This window comes from Prionailurus viverrinus, chromosome A1 (genome assembly GCF_022837055.1).
Source record: "Prionailurus viverrinus isolate Anna chromosome A1, UM_Priviv_1.0, whole genome shotgun sequence".
In the NCBI taxonomy this organism is placed as follows: domain Eukaryota; kingdom Metazoa; phylum Chordata; class Mammalia; order Carnivora; family Felidae; genus Prionailurus; species Prionailurus viverrinus.
Window position 1 is genome coordinate 3,896,059 of NC_062561.1, and position 21,794 is coordinate 3,917,852.

At 41.0% G+C, this 21,794-nt stretch overlaps 1 protein-coding gene across 7 annotated transcripts in view; it reads left to right on the forward strand.

The window, feature by feature from the left end:
- The window catches only part of SGCG (sarcoglycan gamma), a 152,609-nt gene that overhangs the window by 83,639 nt on the left and 47,176 nt on the right, over positions 1-21,794 (forward strand). For all 7 annotated transcript variants that reach the window (XM_047864029.1, XM_047864024.1, XM_047864076.1 and 4 more), the window contains 2 exons: positions 4,095-4,182; positions 12,983-13,102. In XM_047864029.1, coding sequence (XP_047719985.1) covers positions 4,095-4,182; positions 12,983-13,102 — 208 coding nt within the window. The remainder of the gene's footprint in view (positions 1-4,094; positions 4,183-12,982; positions 13,103-21,794) is intronic.

Below are 21,794 nucleotides of genomic sequence, written 5' to 3' on the forward strand. Positions count from 1 at the left end.
AGGATACAAAAGGCCAACCGCTGAGAATCATGTGGTCTTGTAGGAGGGGTAAAGCACACCCCCACACAGCCATCAGAACGGTCACCAAGCTCTACTACCAACCATAATGGGATGCCGTGTAAGACTTGGACATAAATACACTGCCAAGGAGTCTCGAGAGTGCAAGGCACATTAGTAGCTCTTAGGCACTATTGTATTACTTCTGATAATGTCTCAGTTGACAGGAGGAACCCACAAATGACCTGGAATAGGACAGGCTGATACATGCGTGAGCCAGATGCCGTGGGCTTAGCTGAAGAGCTAAGGCACTTAGGTGAATCGTGATGGCATTTCAGTGTATTAAATAGCCGTGTCATATGGAAACATGAGGAATAAACCCAAACTTATGTAAAGGGGGAAGTCAGATGTGAGCAAAGAATTTAAATATTAGAACCATTTCCCCCCCCCAGAGTTATGCTGGCTGATTCCCTACCTATAGTTTTGAGGAGAGAAGACTGGTAAAATAGCCTGATGGCTGAAATCAAGGTGATTAGTTCTAGCAAATTTAATATTCTGGACTTAATAGTACTTTTAGTTATATCTTATCAGATTTTTTATATCTCCATATACTTAAAAAAATCGGGGAGCAAAATTATGTCAATTATTTTAGATAATCATATATTAAACTCTTACAATGATGCATTGATGCAGTATGTCGATCGATACATAAAATTATAGAAACATTTGGAATGATATTATGTGATCACAGAGCTATAAAGTATCTGGTAACTAATATGGCTTTCCAATAATTGGATTAACTGAACAAAATTAGGTCTTATATATTCTGTGTGCACTGATGTATTACTTATGTTTCCTTTTCAAAGATGAGTCTAGGAGGTAATTTTCCATAAAATTACAGAAATGGATTTACAAAATTTGGCACATATTAATTTATGTATATTGCTGAGTTGAGAGAATTTCCTTATTCTAAATATAATTCAACATGGTACTCTGGCTTCTAACATGTGATTACTTGGTAACTCTTCAAAACTAATACATGAGGTCCTGTGAAGATTGTGCCTGGAACTCATGATTTATAACCACCTACCCTGCCCATTATTAACCAAAGCACATAGCAATTATAACTGATAAAACAAAAAAGTTGTAGTTAGCAACATACGTCGTCAAAGATGAAATGAAACCAAAACACACAATGGTAAAGCTTTACTTGGAATGATTGTCTTTGAAGTTCGCAGTCCTGGAAAGAGGCAGGGACAGCCTACGGTCAAAGCCCACAGAGACACAGGGACCAGAATGTTGCCTGATGGGACTGCTTGGGGCTCTAGCCAGACCCACTGCATGAGACAGCAATGAAAGGCAGAAAATAGTCGCACCTACTGCCCAGACTTGAATAAAGATGCCAGACCAAGACCCAAATGTCATCCGAGGACACGAGCCCTGAGCCACCATGACAAGGCTGAGAAACCCAGGGGTCTCAATGAAAACAATGGGAAAGCCCTTAGACAGGCTCGGTAAATCCAGAAATCAAAATACATCCACAGAGGGAAGCTTGAGACTGAGACTGGAAACCACATAAGGAAGCCTTCATCTAAAAAAAGGATTCCAACTAAACTCCCCAAAGAGAGAATTAAATTCCGACTAAGTAGAAATAATCATTCTGAAAATGACTGGAAAAGCACACTTAAGCATCTCACAGAGATAAAGCTGTTTTTGAGGAGCTTCTATGAAAAAGACAAGAAATGGTAAAAATCAAAACAGGTAATACGAGACAGAAATGACAGGAAACAGACGTACCCGCTTATATTAAACAACTAAAAAACTTGAAACTGTATCAGAAACCATGGTTTTTGCTGTGGCCTGGAAGTTACATGTTGGAACCCTAACCCCCAGGGTGATGGTATTAGGAGGTGGGATTTTGGCGACTTCCTCATGAGGGAATCAGTGCCCTGATCAGGGAGGCCCAGAGAGCCCCCTCACCCCTTCCACCAGGTGAGCTGGAGGCTGGGAGGCCCCTTCTGTGAACCCGAAAGTGAGTCTCACTGGACACAGCAAATCTGCCAGCACCATGACCTTGGACTTCCCCGTCTCCAGAACTGCGAGAAAGAAACCTTTGTTGTTTATAAGCCACCGAGTCTCGGGTATTCTGTCAGAGCACCAAAATGGAGTAGGACAGTTTGCAGACGTTGGACAGTGGCAGTCAGGACAGTTCTCTCTGAGAGGCGGACACAAGAGGTGAGCCCCAGGACCGCCCCAGTTTGCTACTTGCAGAGAGTTTCGAAGGCCACGGTGAGGGAGCGGGGCCAACGAAGAGGCAGGGGTCCTCCCCGAGTTGAGAAGATATGGTTGGGAGTCCAAGGAAGAGCAGCCAGCCTAAAGCTCACAGGCTAAAGCTCACCATTGAGGAGGCCACCACACAGGGAGAGCCCCGAGACGGCGGGAGGTGAGCCCCTCCTCACACCCCTGCACGCCGAGGCTCTACGTAAGAAACCGGTAAACCGTTAACTCTTACCATGCTACTTATTTTTGAACAATGTGAAGACAAGTATCAAGGTCACATCAGTGGATGAAACACGAGATGCCGATAGGTCATCTGCTTCCACAAAGCGATGGGGAGAATTTCGGACCTGCCAGAGTTCCAGAGCGTTCCTGAAACTTCTTTCCTTCTGAAAAATCACGGTACTCGCTACAACTTTGGAAGACATTCGGTTCCCTCTGATGGATCATAAACCCGCCTGAATCCAACAGCCAAATCGTTGCGTTCTTTTTTGAAGAAAATTGCTTATATAAAAACAACCAATCTTCTGTAATGCAAAACCAGCCATTCGGAACTATGATACCACAGGAGGCGCTTATGACATAAAGCCACCTTATCTTCCAACAAAAGTTTAAAAAATATAGATATCTGACAAATTTTAAAAAGCTCTTGTGAAGTTGTGAAAAGGCTTTACATTTTGAAAATAAGTAATGTGGTGTTTCTTACAGAAGAACTAACCATGCTCTCATTTATCTTCTAAAAATATGTCATGTCCTGGACATAGATATTAAAAAAAATTTAATATTTTAATATTTTATTAAGAAATTTTAATTCCCTGGAACAGGAAAAAACACTGATTAAAACTCGATTATTTTAGATCTTCACCCAGAGAGCTAACGTGGTACACTATAGCCATTGCATACGAGCAGTGTGAACCCATAAAAATATTATAATTTATGAAAAAAAGAGTTAGGACACCCTGTAGCAGCAAGGAAATGGATTTTGCCACCAACCACATGAGCTTAGAAGAAGCTCTTAAGTCTGGAATGAATCCTCAGCCCTTCAGTCCCCTTGAGACCCTGAACAGGGGACCAAGGTAGCCTGTGCCTAGACTCCTGACCCACAAAAGCAATAATATAATAAATACGTATTGTTTGAAACTGTTGGAGTAAAAAATTTTCATGTACTCTTTTAACATAGTATAATCCAAGATTTTAAAATACTGTGTAGGGCCACAGGATCTCTGACTATGGAAAAAGTATCTTATATAAATCCTAAATTTATATATGAATATAAATATACAGTCATTTTATTTTTTATTTAAAATTTTTAATGTTTGTTTATTTTGGAGAGAGAGAGAGACAGAGCGTGAGTGGGGAGGGGCAGAGAGAGGCAGACACAGAGTCCCAAGCAGGCTCTAGACTCTGAGCTGTCAGCACACAGCCTGACGTGGGGCTCGAACCCATGAACCGCGAGATCGTGACCTGAGCTAAAATCGGACGCTTAACCGACCGAGCCACCCGGGTGCCCCACAGTCATTTTGAATACTACCTATCCATTGGGATGCCCGGGTGGCTCAGTCACTTGAGTGTTTGACTCTTGACTTTGGCTCAGGTCATGATCCCAGGATCGTGAGATCAAGCCCCGCGTTGGGCTGTACACCGATGCACTGAGTGTGGAGCCTGCTTAAGATTCTCCCTCTCCATCCCTTTGGTTGTTCCTGCCCACGGGAACGCACATGTACACGCTAAAAATAAGTCTAAAAATATGTCTCTCTAAAAATAAGTGAGTAAATGAGTGAATAGTATGTATTTGTCACATTTTGTAAATGCCCTTCTAGGATTCATCCCTGCTTCTGCAGTCAACTCAGAATGTGACCGTCAACGCACGCAACTCTGAAGGGGAGGTCACAGGCAGGTTAAAAGTGGGTGAGTCTAACCTCTTCACAGTGCTTTGCATGTGAGTGGTCTGTGGATAGTTGTGCTGAATGGATACACGTCTCTCTTCTGAAGAATTCACAGTTACTCATGAACAATTACAGTACGAGTTTTCTAAATATCATGCTGTGTTGACTGCAGAGAATAGTTGTCATCACGAAGGAGACAGTCTGAGATATTTTAATTAAAGTTATTGCGATTGCAAGAAATAGAGGACCATTCAAGGTAGTAAAAGACACATGATTAGTACAGAACTCAAAGGAATCTCAGAGACCAAAGGAAAGGAGCCAAAGTATCTGGCCTCAAAAGAACAGAGACCAGGGGCTAAGAGCCAGAAGATTCTCTCTCGCTCTTCCTCTCCCCACCCCTCCTTCACCTTCCCTTTCTCCTCGCCCATGTACCCCTCCTTTCTACAGCACCTCTGCCCATTATTTTCACTTGGCCACATCGGTTCTAACTCTGTAGGACGTACAGGACCTCTCTGGTTCTTCATCTGATAGGCTGTGCTTCTCAACACCAGCCAGCGTGGTCTTCAGTTTCATGAATTCTAAATTCACAATAAAGTACTCTAATCGGCCCAAGTAATGCGTGTAACCAACTGCCCGGGGGCAGCTATGTATCCTATCCAACCAGCTAAGACCAGAGAGTAAGCTCACCCAGCAGTGAGATCACACGAACTCTTATACAGAGAGAAAAAAAGGATTACCGAGAAAGATCATCGGTGGAAGAAATGAAAGGAAGAAGTTCCTTTCACCTAGTGAAAGGAATGTGGATCCCTTCTCTATACTATCAGCAGTCTATACATGTGCCAAATCTAAGAAACTGAGTGGCCTTCTGGGTTATGGGAAAACAGATGAAAAGTGTCCCGCCAGCACAAACTGGTAACTTTCAACGTCCCTTTTCTACGAAACAGAATAATGTCACATTGGCAACTGCAGCCGTATATTAGCCTGATGATTCCTTTTTATCATGCTGATACACAAGTTCCATATTATATGTTCTGCTTTAATCTTCATAACTTACTTCTCTTTTGCTTAGAAGTTTGTTCGATCACTAAGTCCAGTGAGATTCTCAGTGGTTCCAGACATGAACCTGAGTTTATTCAGCGTACATGTTCTTGAAACGTGTCTAAGATCAAATCCTATTTTCTTGAAAGATTATGTAGGATTATGATTTATCTTTACCATTATTTCACAGGCTTCTTTGGCTCTAGCTTTTATATGTTTGAGGGATTTTTGCTCATCTTTTGTCATTCATTTGCCATTTGTTGGATGCCTACATGCAACTTTCTATATGCTGTCACATGTAAATAATATGTACATACCCCTTAGGAGCTCCACAAGTAAAAGACGCCCTTTATATTCTGTAAAAATGATTTACTACAAATACTTATTTCCTCATTTAGTTTTTTGTTGAATGTAGATTTTCATATATCGTACAAGAGAGTTAGGGGCACCTGGGTGGCTCAATCCGTTAAGTTTCCGACTTCGGTCATGATCTCACAGTTCGTGGGTTCAAGCCCTGCATCAGGCTCTGTGCTGACAGCTCAGAGCCTGGAGCCTGCTTCCGATTCTGTGTCTCCCTCTATCTCTGCTCCTCCCCCACTGATACTCTCCCCCCCCCCAAAAAATAAACACTTTTTAAAATTTTTTAAAAATTTAAAACAAGAGAGTTAGATGTGATATAAATCTGCCTCCAATTCCATGAATGAAAAAAAACTGAAGCAGTGAAAAGCGAATTTGCTCAAGAACACAGCTATTTAGCAGAACAAGCCAAACCAGGAGTTAGCAGGAATTAGTAGTTTAGCAGGAAAAGCAAACCCCAGGACTTCTGTCCCTCAGCCCGGAATGTACCACTCCCTCTCTCCAATCAGATTTCCTTAAATTATGGCACACCAGTTTCCTTAAATTATGGCCCTATTTCCTGCAAATGTGGTTACCATTTTTGTCACCAAGGAATTTACTTAAAAAAAAATTTAAAAAAAAAAATTTCCCATTAGAATTACATTGGTTTAAATTGTTCACCTTAAATCTTGAGTTTTAACCTGGGTGTTTCGTGCTTGATATAATGTTAAAGTGAAACGCCCAGAGTCTAAGAGACCCCCAAAATGAACCACCAGAGTCCAGAGTCAAAGCTAAGCAGCAAGGGTCATTTATTGCAGGTTCGAACCTGGACCTCTGCGCCCCCGTTGCCGGTGACGCCAAGAGGCCCCGAGAGAGGTTTTTACACCCCTTTTATAGACAGGTACAAACAAGTCATGGGGAAATCAGGAATTTTCCACAGTTACAGAGCTGCGATTGGTTGGTGTTTAAAGTTGGACACTTAACAGTATTCGATTGGTTCCTGCCTTCAGGTCAGACCACAACCGGGGGTACGGGTATCACAATGATTGATCAGGAATACACGGATGTGCCAAGCAACGATGATTGATCAGGAGTACACGGATGTGCCAAGTAACAATGGTTGATCAAGAATATACGGATGTGCCAGGCAATAATGATTGATCAGGAATACATGGGCATGCCAAGCAATTGTACAGAAGCGGAACAAGCTGGTTAAGCTTGGTTAGGTTTCAGTTTCCCATAACTTAAGCTTTTAAGTTTCAATTTTCTCAGGCCTCTCAAAAGCTGGTGATTTTTCTTAAACCCTTGGTCGAAAAGCCTCTGCTACGTGGCGGACCCTGAAGCAGGGAGTGCTGCCCAGCTCACCGAGGGTATTTTCAAGTAAACGACTTCCGCAATCACAGCCGTTCCGGCCTCACGTTTCCGGGAAGAAGTTAAATGTAGCCAACCTGGACATTAAAATGTAATTTATGTGAACTAGCCAAATTCATCCCATGTAATGAAATGAATACTTGCTCATTACCAAACCACTGAAAACAATGGCAACCAGTGCGGTCAAAACCAAAAGTCTTAAATCCCCAAAGAAGTCAAACACTGACATGAACAATAGCTAACACTCTAAATCCTTGAGCTGAAAGATACCAACTCATAGCAAAATAACGGGAAAACTTCCTAACTGTGAGTTCAGCTCTGGCTGCCTACCAGTCATTTTCTTTTGATTTCAAATAACAGAGACGAATTCTGGTTAGCTTAAAAAAGTTTACACGGGAGGGCTGGTCGGGTTCGGCAGGACGGGTTTTCTGAGGACCGAGCCGGGCTGCGGCCAGTGGTTCCTGGGGAACCACCAGCTTTCCGGCAACTGGCAGTCGGTATAGAGTTTGATCAAGCAGGGCCGCTGGCCTCTCTGCCCTGTGATTTCTCTAGAGTTATGGTCACTACCAATCCAACTGGGGATTTTCAGCTAACAACCAAATAAACCCACCGGGGAGGCTGGTAATGTTTATGGCTCCATTTGGTCACCATCACGCAGACACCCAAATCATTTTCCTGGGTGCTGAAAGATGTCCTCTGTCACAATCACACTGTCTTAGATCCAGGTGTTCGAATAGCAAAGCTGAGAAGTAAGAATCTCATGAACCCATTAAGTTGGTTCGGGTTCTTGGAACTTATGCATAGCCATGGTAAGCTTCTGCAAAAGCCTTTGTATACCCAGAGCGTGAGCGTGACTAATATCAAGAATAGAAACGTAAAACAGAAGGATAAAGCGAATGTAGTATTGCAGAGTTTCACGGACCCTCTATTAAGGAACAGCAGTGCACCTGCAGCCAAGATATCTTTGGGTGTAATGATTGGACTCAGCAGAAGAAACATCAGAAGTGAGGTCGAAAATACCAGTGTTATCCCAGCTGCATGTTTCTCTGAGGTTACCTAGATATTGCTGCTTTGCAATCCTTCCCCAGGGAAAAGGAGACAGAGGACAGTGACTGCAAACCTGAAGACAGCGGACCTTCCGGTGCAGCACGCCCCAGGGAAGAGACGCTCCAAACACAGCACAGGGTCGCCACAGGCTGTGGATGTAAGAATATCCTCGAGAGACCAAAGCAGGACAGTGACAGACATGTTTGACATTTCAGCCACTTGATTAGTGACCCCCCCCCCCAGGTTAGCAAATAAATTACTAAAGCACACAGCAAGTTCTGACAAGAGATTTGAAGTAAGGGTGATGCTCAGGGACCTCTTCTCCAGACTGGTGGGAATTCATGCACTTTTTCTCTTTAGCTTCGATCCTTTGGGCAGGGGTTTCTGCAGCCCCGTCAAAGAGAAATAACCAAGAGCCTTCTGTTTGCTGCCCAAGTGTGCCATCATTGCTCAAAGCTGAGGCCAACAAGTTTGTAATTGACCAAAGGTCTAGGAAAGTCATGACAGTAGCAATCAACACTATTCCAAGACAGGTCATAGCTCCTCTGGCTATGACCGAGACCCCTCCAAGATCTGGCCTTGTGTAAAACACACAAAAAGAAAACTGTGATGACATCATCTGGAACTTTGGTTCAGCTCTCCTGAGCACCATATCCGCAGATGTTGCAGAACAAATCCTGGAGTGAGCCTACGGAGGCCTCGATAGAAGCAGGAGTGCAAGAATACGGAGAATTCGATGCTAGATTGCATCTCAGAAGCGGACATTCTAGAATTCAAAAGAAGAGGAAGAGAATGACAGATGGGTGGGGAAGTGCCGGTCTCAGTGAGGGGAGGATGTCGATGGTGAATGGGTTGACACGGACCACTCTTCCCTGTAGAACAGCAAGCATTTGCCAAGAATCTGACCGGCACGCTCTCAGAGGGGAAATCCAAAACTTGTGCCTTCAGCACCAGGCAGATTCTAACCCGGAAAGACTTCCAGAAACTCCACCTGGATTTTTCCCCAACTGAGGAACAAATAGTACTTCCCCAGGAAACCCCAAAATTAAGTGTATTGAAATACCACCAGTGGGCCCAGAGGCAAGTGATGCCCACTTAAGGATACCGAACGTTTTCATAAGAACCCAAGTCTAAAGAGGAGACAAAACCGGCAACTACAGTGGCTGGAAAGACAAACCAGAAACAGTAGGTTCGGAAGAAAACCTAAATGAATCCACTTTCCGGTCCCACAAAAAAAGACAAAGGGGCAGGGGCGCCTGGGTGGCTCACCCTGACTTCGGCTCAGGTCACGATCTCCTGGCTCATGGGTTTGAGCCCCCCAGTGGGCTCTGTGCTGACAGCCCAGAGCCCGCTTTGGATCCTCTGTCTTTCTCTCTCTCTGCCCCTCCCCCAATAGCATGCGCTCGCTCGCCCTCTCTCCCAAAAATAAACATTTTGAAAGAAACTTCAAAAACTACTTAAATATCCAGATGTATGGGTGAACTGTTGAATAACCACAGTGCATCCGCGTGAATACCATGCATCTGTTAAAAAGAATAAGGAAGACGCCTATGAATTGATTCGGAGTAACTCCCGGGGCATATTTGGAAGCGATAAAAGTAAAGTGCAGAAGCTTACCTGTTGTAGGCTACCTTCATGGAAGTAGGAAAGGGCTAGAAGGAAAGATACATGTGTTTGCTCATTTGTGGGCAAAAGAAATAGAGGAAGCATAAGGCCGAAATAGACTGGCTCCCTGCCCGGCTGCCTGGGAAGAGGCTGGGGGGCCGGGACTGAGGCAGAGGGGTGAGGAGGGAATCACACATGCAATTCAAGCTGTCAGGGATTCTGTATGTCAGGAAAAACTTGGTTGTATTTTCACCGGAGAAAACCCTTCGGCCGATTCGCAAACTTAATTAGTCAGGTCCTAAAACCGTCCTTTATTTATTTCTTTCATTTTTCATTTCCTTCTTTGTACCAAAGCCGCTCGTTAAAAATTTTCCTTTACCAGATAGCTCTTGTTTTTTTTACCACCAAGGTAGAGTTTGAATTCCGTCTCTTAGCTCCACTGCAGAAGAAGATTATTTGCTTGGCTGTAATCAGTGTCCAGCGAGGTTCATAAAAACAGGTAGAATATTAATAAAATCTAAAAGATTAATTAGAAGCTCAGTTATTTTAAGAGATGATTATCCCTGTGGTTATGGGCTAGGGAATGATGTTTTCTGAAGTGGAAACGTGTTTAAAGTTAACATTCGATGCCTCCTTGTTTTTAATAAAATGAAGACGGAATTCTGTTCACTTCTGAGCCTTTCCTCTAGTATTTCCCTCTAGCTGGCATGCCTCATTCTCCCTTCATTGGGGAAATGGAAAGTCTTTCTTCAAGGTCAGCTCAGACATCATTTCCCCAGGGTGCCATTCCTGACCCACAAGGACAGACCATGGATTCCGGGTTCTCATTAAACACTGCCCATGCTTGTATCGTAGCGCTTACCAAATTGTCCTGAAACTAGGTTTATATGCTTTGCTTTTCAGCGCACTAAGTTGTGAGCTATATCCCACTTGTTTATATATCCAAGGTTCTTAGCACAAAACCTTGAACATAAAAAAAACATGCCATAAATACGTGCTGAGTGGTACACTCAGTTTTTTACATTTTTTAAAGTTTATTATTATTATTATTTTTTTAGTAATCTCTACACCCAACGTGGGGCTCAAACACATGACCCTATGATCAAGAGTCATATTTTTGCATTTTCTTTTTTTTAAGTTTGTATCTTTATTTTTGAGAGAGAGAGAGAGAGAGAGAGAATTCCAAATAGGCTCCACACTGTCAGTGCAGAGTCTGATGCGGGGCTTAAACTCAGAAACCATGGGATCATGACCTGAGCCGAAGTCAGACGCTTAACTGACTGAGCCACCCAGGCGCCCCTGCATTTACTTTGACTTGAGTAAGGGTTTATATGGTTTCCCTACTCATGAAAACTATGCAACTAAACTCGTTGAACATTTCGTCACCATATATGAAACAATGGTTACAGAAAAAAAAAATCATGTCGTTTAACCCTTTTTACTTAATCAAGCCCCCTAGAACTGTTATATGAGTCTCCAATAAGCTAAACAATGAAGTCTTACAGGAGAAATTATTCCAGGTTTTTTTTTCCCTCTCTCAATTTAAATTCAGATAACTTAATATTCATCATTTAATGCAAATCAGTACTTATATGATAAATGTCTAAGGTATATCCGTGATCCAGAAGAGATAAATGGTGCCACTGAATCCCTGAGTGACTGAGTCTGGGTGAAAGTGCAGATGAGCAAAAATACAGGCCACTATCCAAAAAATAAAGTCAGGTTTCCTTAAGAGAAAGAAGATTAAGACATAGAGGAAAAATAGAGAAATGTGGTCCACTTTATAACTGCCCTACACATACACACAGACATAGGTAAATGAAGGCTTTTGCAGTGTTGATTAATGAAATAACGTAAGAATATGTTGGTGACCATATCCAAAACTGTTTAATGTATTCACTGAAGAGCTTCTATTTAATTTCTAGTTAGATATCCCTCAACTTTAATGAGTAGTGGGAGTGATACAGGAACACACACTCAAAGACTGTAAGATATCCATATTCTCAGTACATTTATTCTCCCAGATAAGAATATAAAGCACACCTACAAAAGAATTAGGGAACGCGTGTAGTTCCTTGAGCGAATGCTCAGAGCTGTGTTCTGGAGAGATTAATCCGTTATGCTCCAGGGTTAGAAAGATTGGAAACACAAAGAATTAAGAGACATAAAATGGTGAATGCCTGAGTGTGGGCAAGGGAAATGGAACAAGGTCGCATATGCTCTTGAGGGCACAGCATCCCCGGTCCCCGGGCACGTGGGAACACTCACCAAACCTTGTGAGTCTAAAGGGAGTCTAAAGCAGTGAGTCCACAGCTCACCTAGGAGATGAAACTGGGACAGGAAAGTGTTGCTGTTGTCACTGAAATACAAAGAAGGAGGGAGTGAAGAAGATGACAAAAACGCCGTAAAAGAATCTGAGTAGGATTCATCTTCTGGGCTGGCTTTGGCCACTAAAGTCAGCCGTTCTTTTTTTTTTTTTTTTTCTTTTTTAGATTTCAAATGTATTTATTTATTTATTTATTTATTTTATTTTTATTTTATTTTAAATATGAAATTTATTGTCAAATTGGTTTCCATACAACACCCAGAGCTCATCCCAACAGGTGCCCTCCTCAATACCCTTCACCCACCCTCCCCTCCCTCCCACCCCCCATCAGCCCTCAGTTTGTTCTCTGTTTTTAAGAGTCTCTTATGCTTTGAAAGTGAGCCACTCTTAAAATGGTCATTCATGGGGCGCCTGGGTGGCTCAGTCGGTTGAGCGTCCAACTTTGGCTCAAGTCATGATCTTGTGGTTCCTGAGTTTGAGCCCCGCGTAGGGCTGGCTGCTGTCAGTGCAGAGCCCGCTTTGGATCCTCTGTCCCCCTCTCTCTGCCCCTCCCCCGCTCACGCTCTCTCTCAAAAGTAAACATTAGATAAAAATGGTCTTTCGCAAACCTCACGTTTCAGAGTATAAAATCCTTAGTTGGCTAATACTCAAAAGATTACAAATTTATATAAGCTGAGTAGACAAATTATGTTACTTTTGGCTAGTTTTAACTTGAAAAACTTCACTTTTAAATGATTTATTCTTTTATGTGACATAGATTAACGCTTTCTTGTTCTTTTTAATTTTTTTTTTTAATTTGAGTATAGTTGACAAACAGGGCTACCTTTGGGTCAGGTGTACAACCTAGTGAGTGATTCAGCACCTCCATACATTTGTGCTTTGTAGATTAGCATGTATTCGACATAAATTAATTTTAATAATATCATAGATTTAGGCTCAGAACGTAAAAAGTTTAATCGCAAAATTTTTTAAAAATACTGTTGGTAACGGATTTTGTATATTTAGTAATTTGGTATTGCTGAGTGATGTGGCCTGTGTAAAAAGAGATTTCGACACTACGTAAATACTTCATAATAAACTGTTTTAATGAATCGTGCAGGTCCCAAAATGGTAGAGGTCCAGAGTCAACACTTCCAGATCAACTCCAAGGATGGCAAGCCACTCTTTACTGTCGATGAAAAGGAAGTTGTGGTTGGTACAGATAAACTTCGAGTAACAGGTGTGTGATAACTTTTTCCTTAATTGAGATATAATTCATAGATAACATTAGTTTCAGGTGAACAACATAATGATTTGATAGCTGTATATATTGTGAAATGGTCCCCCGGTAAGTCTAGTTAATGTCGATCACCACACGGAAGTTTTTTTCTAGTGACAAGAACTTTTATTTTTTTATTTTAATTGCAGTGTAGTTAACATACAATGTTTCTCTCTGTGTGTGTGTGTGTGTGTGTGTGTGTGTGTGTGTGTGTGTGAATATAGTTCTTTAATGTAGTGCTCTTTATCTGTTTATTTTTTAAAAACTTTTAGTTAGTCACCATATAGTGCAATATTGGTTGTAGAATTCAGTGATTCGTGTTATGTTAGATTCAAGATCTATTCTCTTAGCAACTTTCAAATATCCAATACGGCATTGTTAACTCTAGTCACCATGCTGTACATCGTATCCCTAGGACTTAGGGATATTTTATAACTAGAAGTTTGTCCCTTTTGACGCCCTTCACCCATTTTGCCCAACCCCATCTCCTGCCTCTGACAACCATCAGTATATTCTCTGTATCTATGAGTTTGGTTTCTTTTTTAGATTCTACATGTACGTAAGATCACACAGTATTTGTCTTTCTCTGACTGACTTCACTTAGCATAATTCCCTTATGGTCCATCCATATTGTTGCAAATGGCAAGATTTCCTTCTTTTTATGGCTGAGTTATATTCCATTGCATATATGAATATCACATTTTCTTTATCCATTTATACGTAGGAACTCTTGAGAAAAACAAAATCCCGTAGAACACACTTCCACAAAAGCATATTTTACTTTTGGCAAGTTTACTCTGGAAATTGTCAGGCAGGTAAGAAAAAGTAGTTGAATTTGTTGACTCTTCTTCATAATGTTTGTTTTTTTAATTCTTGATACTCTCCTGGAAGAATGAAATCCTCCTCATAACTCTTTGCTTACTCTTTTCTTCCACCATATTGTTACCCTTTATCTCTTTTCCGGTTAGGGTAACCCGAAGACTTATAAATTCCTCTGTCATCTGTATGATATTCAAGTATCTCCTTTCCATATGGTTTTGCAAAAGAACCTTCTCCAGAGTTTCTTTTATTCTCATTGTATCAAGCACTTGGAGTCCTTCTATTGCTACAAAAAATTGTCTCTCTTGGAAATAAAGATTGGGTGGGATTCTTATAAGAATCACTTTTAGGACTGAAAAAAAAGCAATTTTGTGAAAGAAAAAATGTCCAGAACGTGTGTGAAATTTACCTGCTGAGCTTCTGTAAAAATGTAATGAGAAAGACAGTAGTTAAATTCATCCCAGCACTTTTCTGTACTATCCTGAAAAACAATGGCAACCTTATTCTCTCCCACATTATTACCAAGACTCATAAATGAAAACTTCCTTGAGAAGCAGACTCAGGAGGCCGCCAAGATGGCAGAACGGCATGGAAGTTTTTTGTGTGTCTTGCGTCCACGAAACACAGCCAGACCAACACTAAACCATCCTGCACACCTAGAAAACTGATCTGAAGATTAACACAACAATATGTACAACCTAGACCACAGAATTCAGCAGGTATGCGGCACGGAGAGGAGAACTTGGGGAGAGAGAAGCCATGGAGGGCAGAGAGCTGCTTTTGCATGTGGAGAGAGGACGGAGACAGTGGGGAGAATACGGTAAAAGCACTCCCTGCCAAAAACAGCTGGAGAGAAAGTGGAAAATTGGAAACGGCCACAGGGACTAAACTAAAAAGGGAGAAAGGAGAGGGCTTAAATTCCACTAAGACTGTAAACAAGGGGACTGTAAACAAGCTTGTAAACAAGCTGCAACTCCTCAGCTCCATACCTGGCGGTGCTTTGGTGGGAAGGACGAATCCCCAGGAGCAGAGTGGGATTTGAGCGGTTCTCAGGCCACGTGGGGAAAAGCGGTTCCACTGCTGGAAGGAGATTTGGTAGAGGCTGTGAGGCAACCTGGGCCCAGCAGACCCCAGAGAATGGCCACATTCGCTGGTGCTGGAACAAGATCGTTAAGGGTGAAGCCTGGTGCCAGGTGTGTGTTGTGATTGTCAGTAATCCCTGAAAAGCCTCCCGAACATTTTCTGGGGCGGGCTGGCACACAGCCACGGTCTCTGGGCATCGGCAGCAGCAGGGTCCCGCAAACGTTCCTGCCATTGCTCGGTGAGACCCTCCCACAGAGGGGCGGAATGGGTCAAAGCTGCAGTCCTTCGGAAGTAAGAGGCCAGGGAAAACAACCGCATCTGAGATAAAACTCAGAAAAGAGGTACTGCCTGGGGCCTGGTCACAGACAGTGGAAAACCAGGGAGTGGATGAGAGCTGAAGACAGAGGATGGGTGTGTGATTGCTGATTGGGAAGAACAGACTTCCGATACTAGAGACTGGGTAGCTGGATGACGCCATTTTCACCACTTCTGTGCATGCGCATATGCACCTACAAGCGCCACAACAATCCACCCCAGTAGGCTAGCAGCGCCATCTAGTGGAGAACGGAGACATTACACTGAGCCCGCCCAACTGGGCCAACCTCGCTCTTCAAGAATAGAAGTCTCACTGCCTATTTGGTTTATGGATTATAAAGTGCTTCATAGTCTGGCTTCTAGGGGAAAACAAAGTAATTCCAGTCGTATTTCAGTCTGTTAGAAGATCCATCTATTCACTTTTCTTTATTTTTTCTTTTTTTCTCTTTTTCATTTGTTTTCTTTTTCTTGAATACAGAAAGAGAAAAATTCATTTTTATTTTCAATTTTCATTTAAAGTACTTTTTTTTTACTATATTTTTTACTTTTGTGTAAATTTTTTCAAATTCTATTTTACTTCCATCATTTCATTTTAGTCTACTTCAGTGTATTCATTTTTTCAAATTTTCAAATGATTTCCCTTTTTTTTCTTCTTTACCCTTTTTGCTCTAATCTTTCAAGCCCCTTTCAACACCCAGACCAAAACACACCTACTATCTAGCATCATCTATTCAATTTGTGTGTGTTTTTAATTTTTTAATTTTAATTTTTTCTACCTCATTAATTCCTTTTCTGCCTTCAAAATGACAAAATGAAAGAATTCACCCCAAAAGAAAGAGCAGGAAGAGATGACAACCAGGGACTTAACCAACGCAGATACAAGCAAGATGTCTGAACCAGAATTTAGAATCACGATAATAAGAATACTAGGTGGAGTCAAAAATAGATTAGAATCCCTTTCTGTGGAGATAAAAGAAGTAAAACTAGTCAGGATGAAATAAAAAATGCTATAACTGAGCTGCAATCACAAATGGATGCCGCAGTGGCAAAGATGGATAAGGCAGAACAGAGAATCAGCGATATAGAGGACAAAGTTACGGAGAATGACGGAGCAGAAAAAAAGAGGGAGATTAAGACAAAAGAGCATGATTTAAGAATTAGAGAAATCAGTGACTCATGAAAAAGGAACATCAGAATCATAGGGGTCCCAGAAGAGGAAGAGAGAGAAATAGGGGTAGAAGGGTTATGTGAGCAAATCATAGCGGAAAACTTTCCTAACCTGGGGAAAGACAGTCATCAAAATCCAGGAAGCACAGAGGACCCCCATTAGACTCAACAAAAACCGACCATCAACAAGGCATATCATAGTCAAATTCACAAAATACTCAGGCAAGGAGAGAATCATGAAAGCAGCAAGGGAAAAAAAGTCCTTAACCTACAAGGGAAGACAGATCAGATTTGCAGCAGACCTATCCACCGAAACTTGGCAGGTGAGAAAGGAGTGGCAGGATATATTCAATGTGCTGAATCAGAAAAATATGCATCCAAGAGTTCTTTATCCAGCAAGGCTGTCATTCAAAACAGAAGGAGAGATAAAAACTTTCCCAGACAAACAAAAATTAAAGGAGTTTGTGACCACTAAACTAGCCCTGCAAGAAATTTTAAGGGGAATTCTCTGAGGGGAGAAAAGGTGAAAAAATAAATGCATAAATAAATAAAGACCAAAAGAAATGAAGATTAGAAAGGACCAAAGAACACCACCAGAAACTCCAACTCTACAAGCAACATAATGGCAATAAATTCATACCTTTCAGTACTCACTCTAAACGTCAATGGACTCAGTGCTCCAATCAAAAGACATAGGGTAACAGAAAGGATAAGAAAACAAGATCCATCTATATGCTGTTTACAAGAGACCCACTTTAGACCTAAAGACACCTTCAGATTGAAAGTAAGGGGATGGAGAACCATCTATCATGCTAATGGTCAACAAAAGAAAACTGGAGTAGCCATACTTATATCAGACAATCTAGACTTTAAAATAAAGACTGTATCAAGAAATGCAGAAGAGCGTTATATCAAAATCAAGGGGTCTATCCACCAAGAAGACCTAACAATTGTAAACATTTATGTGCCAAATGTGGCAGCGCCCAAATATATAAATCACTTTATCACAAACATAAACTCGTTGGTAGTAATACCATAATAGTAGGAGACTTCAACACCCCATTCATAGCAATAGACAGATCATCTAATCAAAATATCAAGAAGGAAACAATGGCTTTGAATGACACACTGGACCAGATGGACTTAACAGATATATTCAGAACATTTAATCCTAAAGCAGCAGAATATACATTCTTCTCCAGTGCACGTGGAACGTTCTCCAGAATAGACCATATACTGGGACACAAATCACCCTAAGTAAGAAAAAAATGATTGAGATCATGTCGCACATATTTTCAGACCACAATGCTATGAAATTCGAAATCAACCACAAGAAAAAATTTGGAAAGGTAACAAATACTTGGAATCTGAAGAACATCCTACTAAAGAATGAATGGGCTAACCAAGATGTTAAAGAGGAAATTAAAAAGTATATGGAAGCCAATGAAAATAACACCACAACACAAAACCTCTGGGACGCAGCAAAGACGGTCCTAAGAGGAAAGTATATAGCAATCCAGGCCTTCCTAAAGAAGGAAGAAAGATCTCAGATACACAACCTAACCTTATGCCTTAAGGAGCTGGAAAAAGAACAGCAAATAAAACCCAAAACCAGCAGAAGAGAGGAAATAATAAAGATTGGAAAGAAATTAATGCTATTGAAACCAAAAACCAGTAGAAAAGATCAATGAAACCAGAAGCTGGTTCTTTGAAAGAATTAACAAAATTGATAAACCACTAGCCAGTTTGATCAAGAAGAAAAAGACCCAAATAAATAAAGTCAAGAATGAAAGAGGAGAGATCACAACCAACACAGCAGAAATAAAAACAATAATAAGAGAATATTATGAGCAATTATATGCCAATAAAATGGGCAATCTGGAAGAAATGGACAAATTCCTAGAAACATATACACTACCAAAACTGAAAAAGGAAGAAGTAGAAAATTTGAACAGACCCATAACCAGTAAGAAAATCGAATTAGTAATCAAAAATCTCCCAAAAAACAAGAGTCCAGGGCCAGATGGCTTTCCAGGGGAATTCTACCAAACATTTAAGTAAGGGTTAACACCTATTCTATTGAAGCTGTTCCAATAAATAGAAATGGAAGGAAAACTACCAAACTCATTCTATGAAGCCAACATTACCTTGATTCCAAAACCAGACAGAGACCCAACTAAAAAGGAGAACTACAGACCAATTTCCTGATGAACATGGATGCAAAAATCCTCAACAAGATAGTAGCCAACTGGCTCCAACAATACATTAGAAAATTATTCACCACGACCAAGTGGGGTTTATACTTGGGATGCAGGGCTGGTTCAGTATCCACAAAACAATTAACATGATTCATCACATCAATAAAAGAAAGGACAAGAACCATATGATCCTCTCAATAGATGCAGAGAAAACATTTGACCAAATACAGTATCTTTCTGGAAAAAAAAACCCTCAAGAAAGTAGGGATAGAAGGATCATACTTAAAGATCATAAAAGCCATATATGAACAACCCAACTCTAAAATCATCCTCAATGGGGAAAAACTGAGAGCTTTCCCTCTAAGGTCAGGAACAAGACAGGGATGTCCACTCTCCCCACTGTTATTCAACATAGTATTGGAAGTCTTGGCCTCTGCAATCAGACAACACAAAGAAACAAAAGGCATTCAGATTGGCCAGGAGGAGGTCAAACTTTCACTCTTCGCAGATGACATGATATTCTATATGGAAAACCCTAACGATTCCACCAAAAAACTGCTAGAACTGATTCATGAATTCAGCAAAGTTGCAGGATATAAAATCAATGCACAGAAATCCGTTGCATTCCTATACACCAACAGTGAAGCAACAGAAAGAGAAATCAAGGAATCGATCCCATTTACAGTTGCACAAAAAACTATAAAATACCTAGGAATAAATCTAACCAAAGAGGTGAAAAATCTATACACTGAAAACTGTAGAAAGCTTATGAAAGAAATTGAAGAAGACACAAAAAAAAATGGAAAAAGATTCCATGCTCCCAGATAGGAAGAACAAGTATTGTTAAAATGTTGATACTACCCAAATTAATCTACATATTCAATGCAATCCCTATCAAAATAACACCAGCATTCTTCACAGAGCTAGAACACATAATCCTAAAATTTGTATGGAACCAGAAAAGACCCCGAATAGCCAAAGCAATCTTGAAGAAGGAAACCAAGGCAGGAGGCATCACAATCCCAGACTTCAAGCTATGCAATAAAGCTGTAATCATCAAGATAGTATGGTACTGGCACAAGAACAGACACTCAGATCAGTGGGACAGAATAGAGAACCCAGAAATGGACCCACAAATGTATGGCCAACTAATCTTTGACAAAGCAGGAAAGAATATCTAATGGAATAAAGACAGTCTCTTCAGCAAGTGGTGCTGGGAATACTGGACAGCGACATGCAGAAATATGAACCTAGACCACTTTCTCACACCGTACGCAAAAATAAACTCAAAATGGATGAAATACTTAAATGTAAGACAGGAAGCCATCAAAATCCTCGAGTCGAAAGCAGGCAAAACCTCTTTGATCTTGGCCGCAGCAACTTCTTACTCAACACGTCTCCGGAGGCAAGGGAAACAAAAACAAAAATGAACTATAGGGACCTCATCAAAATAAAAAGCTTCTGCATAGGGAAGAAAACAATCAGGAAACTAAAAGGCAACTGACAGAATGGGAGAAGATATTTGCAAACAACATATCAGATAAAGGGTTAGTATCCAAAATCTATAAAGAACTTGTCAAACTCAACACCCAAAAAACAATCCAGTGAAGAAATGGGCAAAACACATGAATAGACACTTCTCCAAAGAAGAAATCCAGATGGCCAACCGACACATGAAAAATGCTCAACATCACTCAGCATCAGGGAAATACAAATCAAAACCACAATGAGATACCACCTCACACCTGTCAGAATGGCTAACATTAACAACTCGGGCAACAACAGATGTTGGCGAGGATGTGGAGAAAGAGGATGTCTTTTGCATTGTTGGTGGGAACGCAAGCTGGTGCAGCCACTCTGGAAAACAGTATGGAAGTTCCTCAAAAAATTAAAAATAGAACTACTCTATGACCCAGCAACTGCACTACTAGGTATTTATCCAAGGGGTACAAGTGTACTGTTTCAAAGGGACACATGAACCCCCATGTTTATAGCAGCACTATCAACAGTAGCCAGAGTATGGAAAGAGCCCAAATGTCCATCAATAGATGAACGGATAAAGAAAGTGTGGTATATACATACATTCAATGGAGTATTACTCGGCAATCAAAAAGAATGAAATCTTACCATTTGCAACCACGTGGATAGAACTGGAGGGTATTATGCTAAGCGAAATTAGTCAGAGAAAGACAAATATCTATAACTTAACTCATATGAGGACTTTAAGAGACAAAACGGAGGAACATAAGGGAAGGGAAACAAAAATAATATAAAAACAGGGAAGGGGACAAAGCATAAGAGACTCATAAATATGGAGAACAAACAGAGGGTTACTGGAGGGGTTGTGGGAGGAGGGGTGGGCTAAATGGGTAAGGGGCACTAAGGAATCTACTCCTGAAATCATTGTTGCACTCTATGCTAACTAATTTGGATATAAATTAAAAAAAATTAATTTTAAAAACTAACAAAGAAAACATAGAAGCAGACTCAACCCTAGTATAAAGTCTTATGTAGTGTGTAACTCCTCACAAAACAAACTACAAGAATCATACCTATGTTGCAGCATATACTAAGGCAATAGGGTCTGTGGTTTTCTTACTAAAATAAAGGACATTAGGAAATCTATTTAAAGGACATTGATTGTTTCCTAATAAAGAAATGGCTAGAAAGTCCAAGCGCCTCAGTCATCAGAAATCTATCTCAGGGGTGCTGGGTGGCTCATAGTTCATGAGTTTGAGCCCTGTGTCAGGCTCCAGGCTGACAGAGGGAAGCCTGCTTGAGATTCCCGCCCCTCCTCTGCCCCCTACCCTCAAAAATAAATAAATAGCCTTCAAAAAAAAGAACTCTACTATTGCTAGTACAAAGTATATTGGCTTTTTAGATCTAGATTCTGTTCCTGTCTCAACGATTACTAGCCACATGACCTCAGGCAAGTTGATCTCTGTTGGCTGTTTCCTCATTTTTAAAAGTGGATTGATGATCCCTACCATACTAACATTGCTAAATTAAGTGGATCAGTATATACAGAGGACAGCAGAGGTCTTGATAAAGTATTATGGCACTGCAGGGCA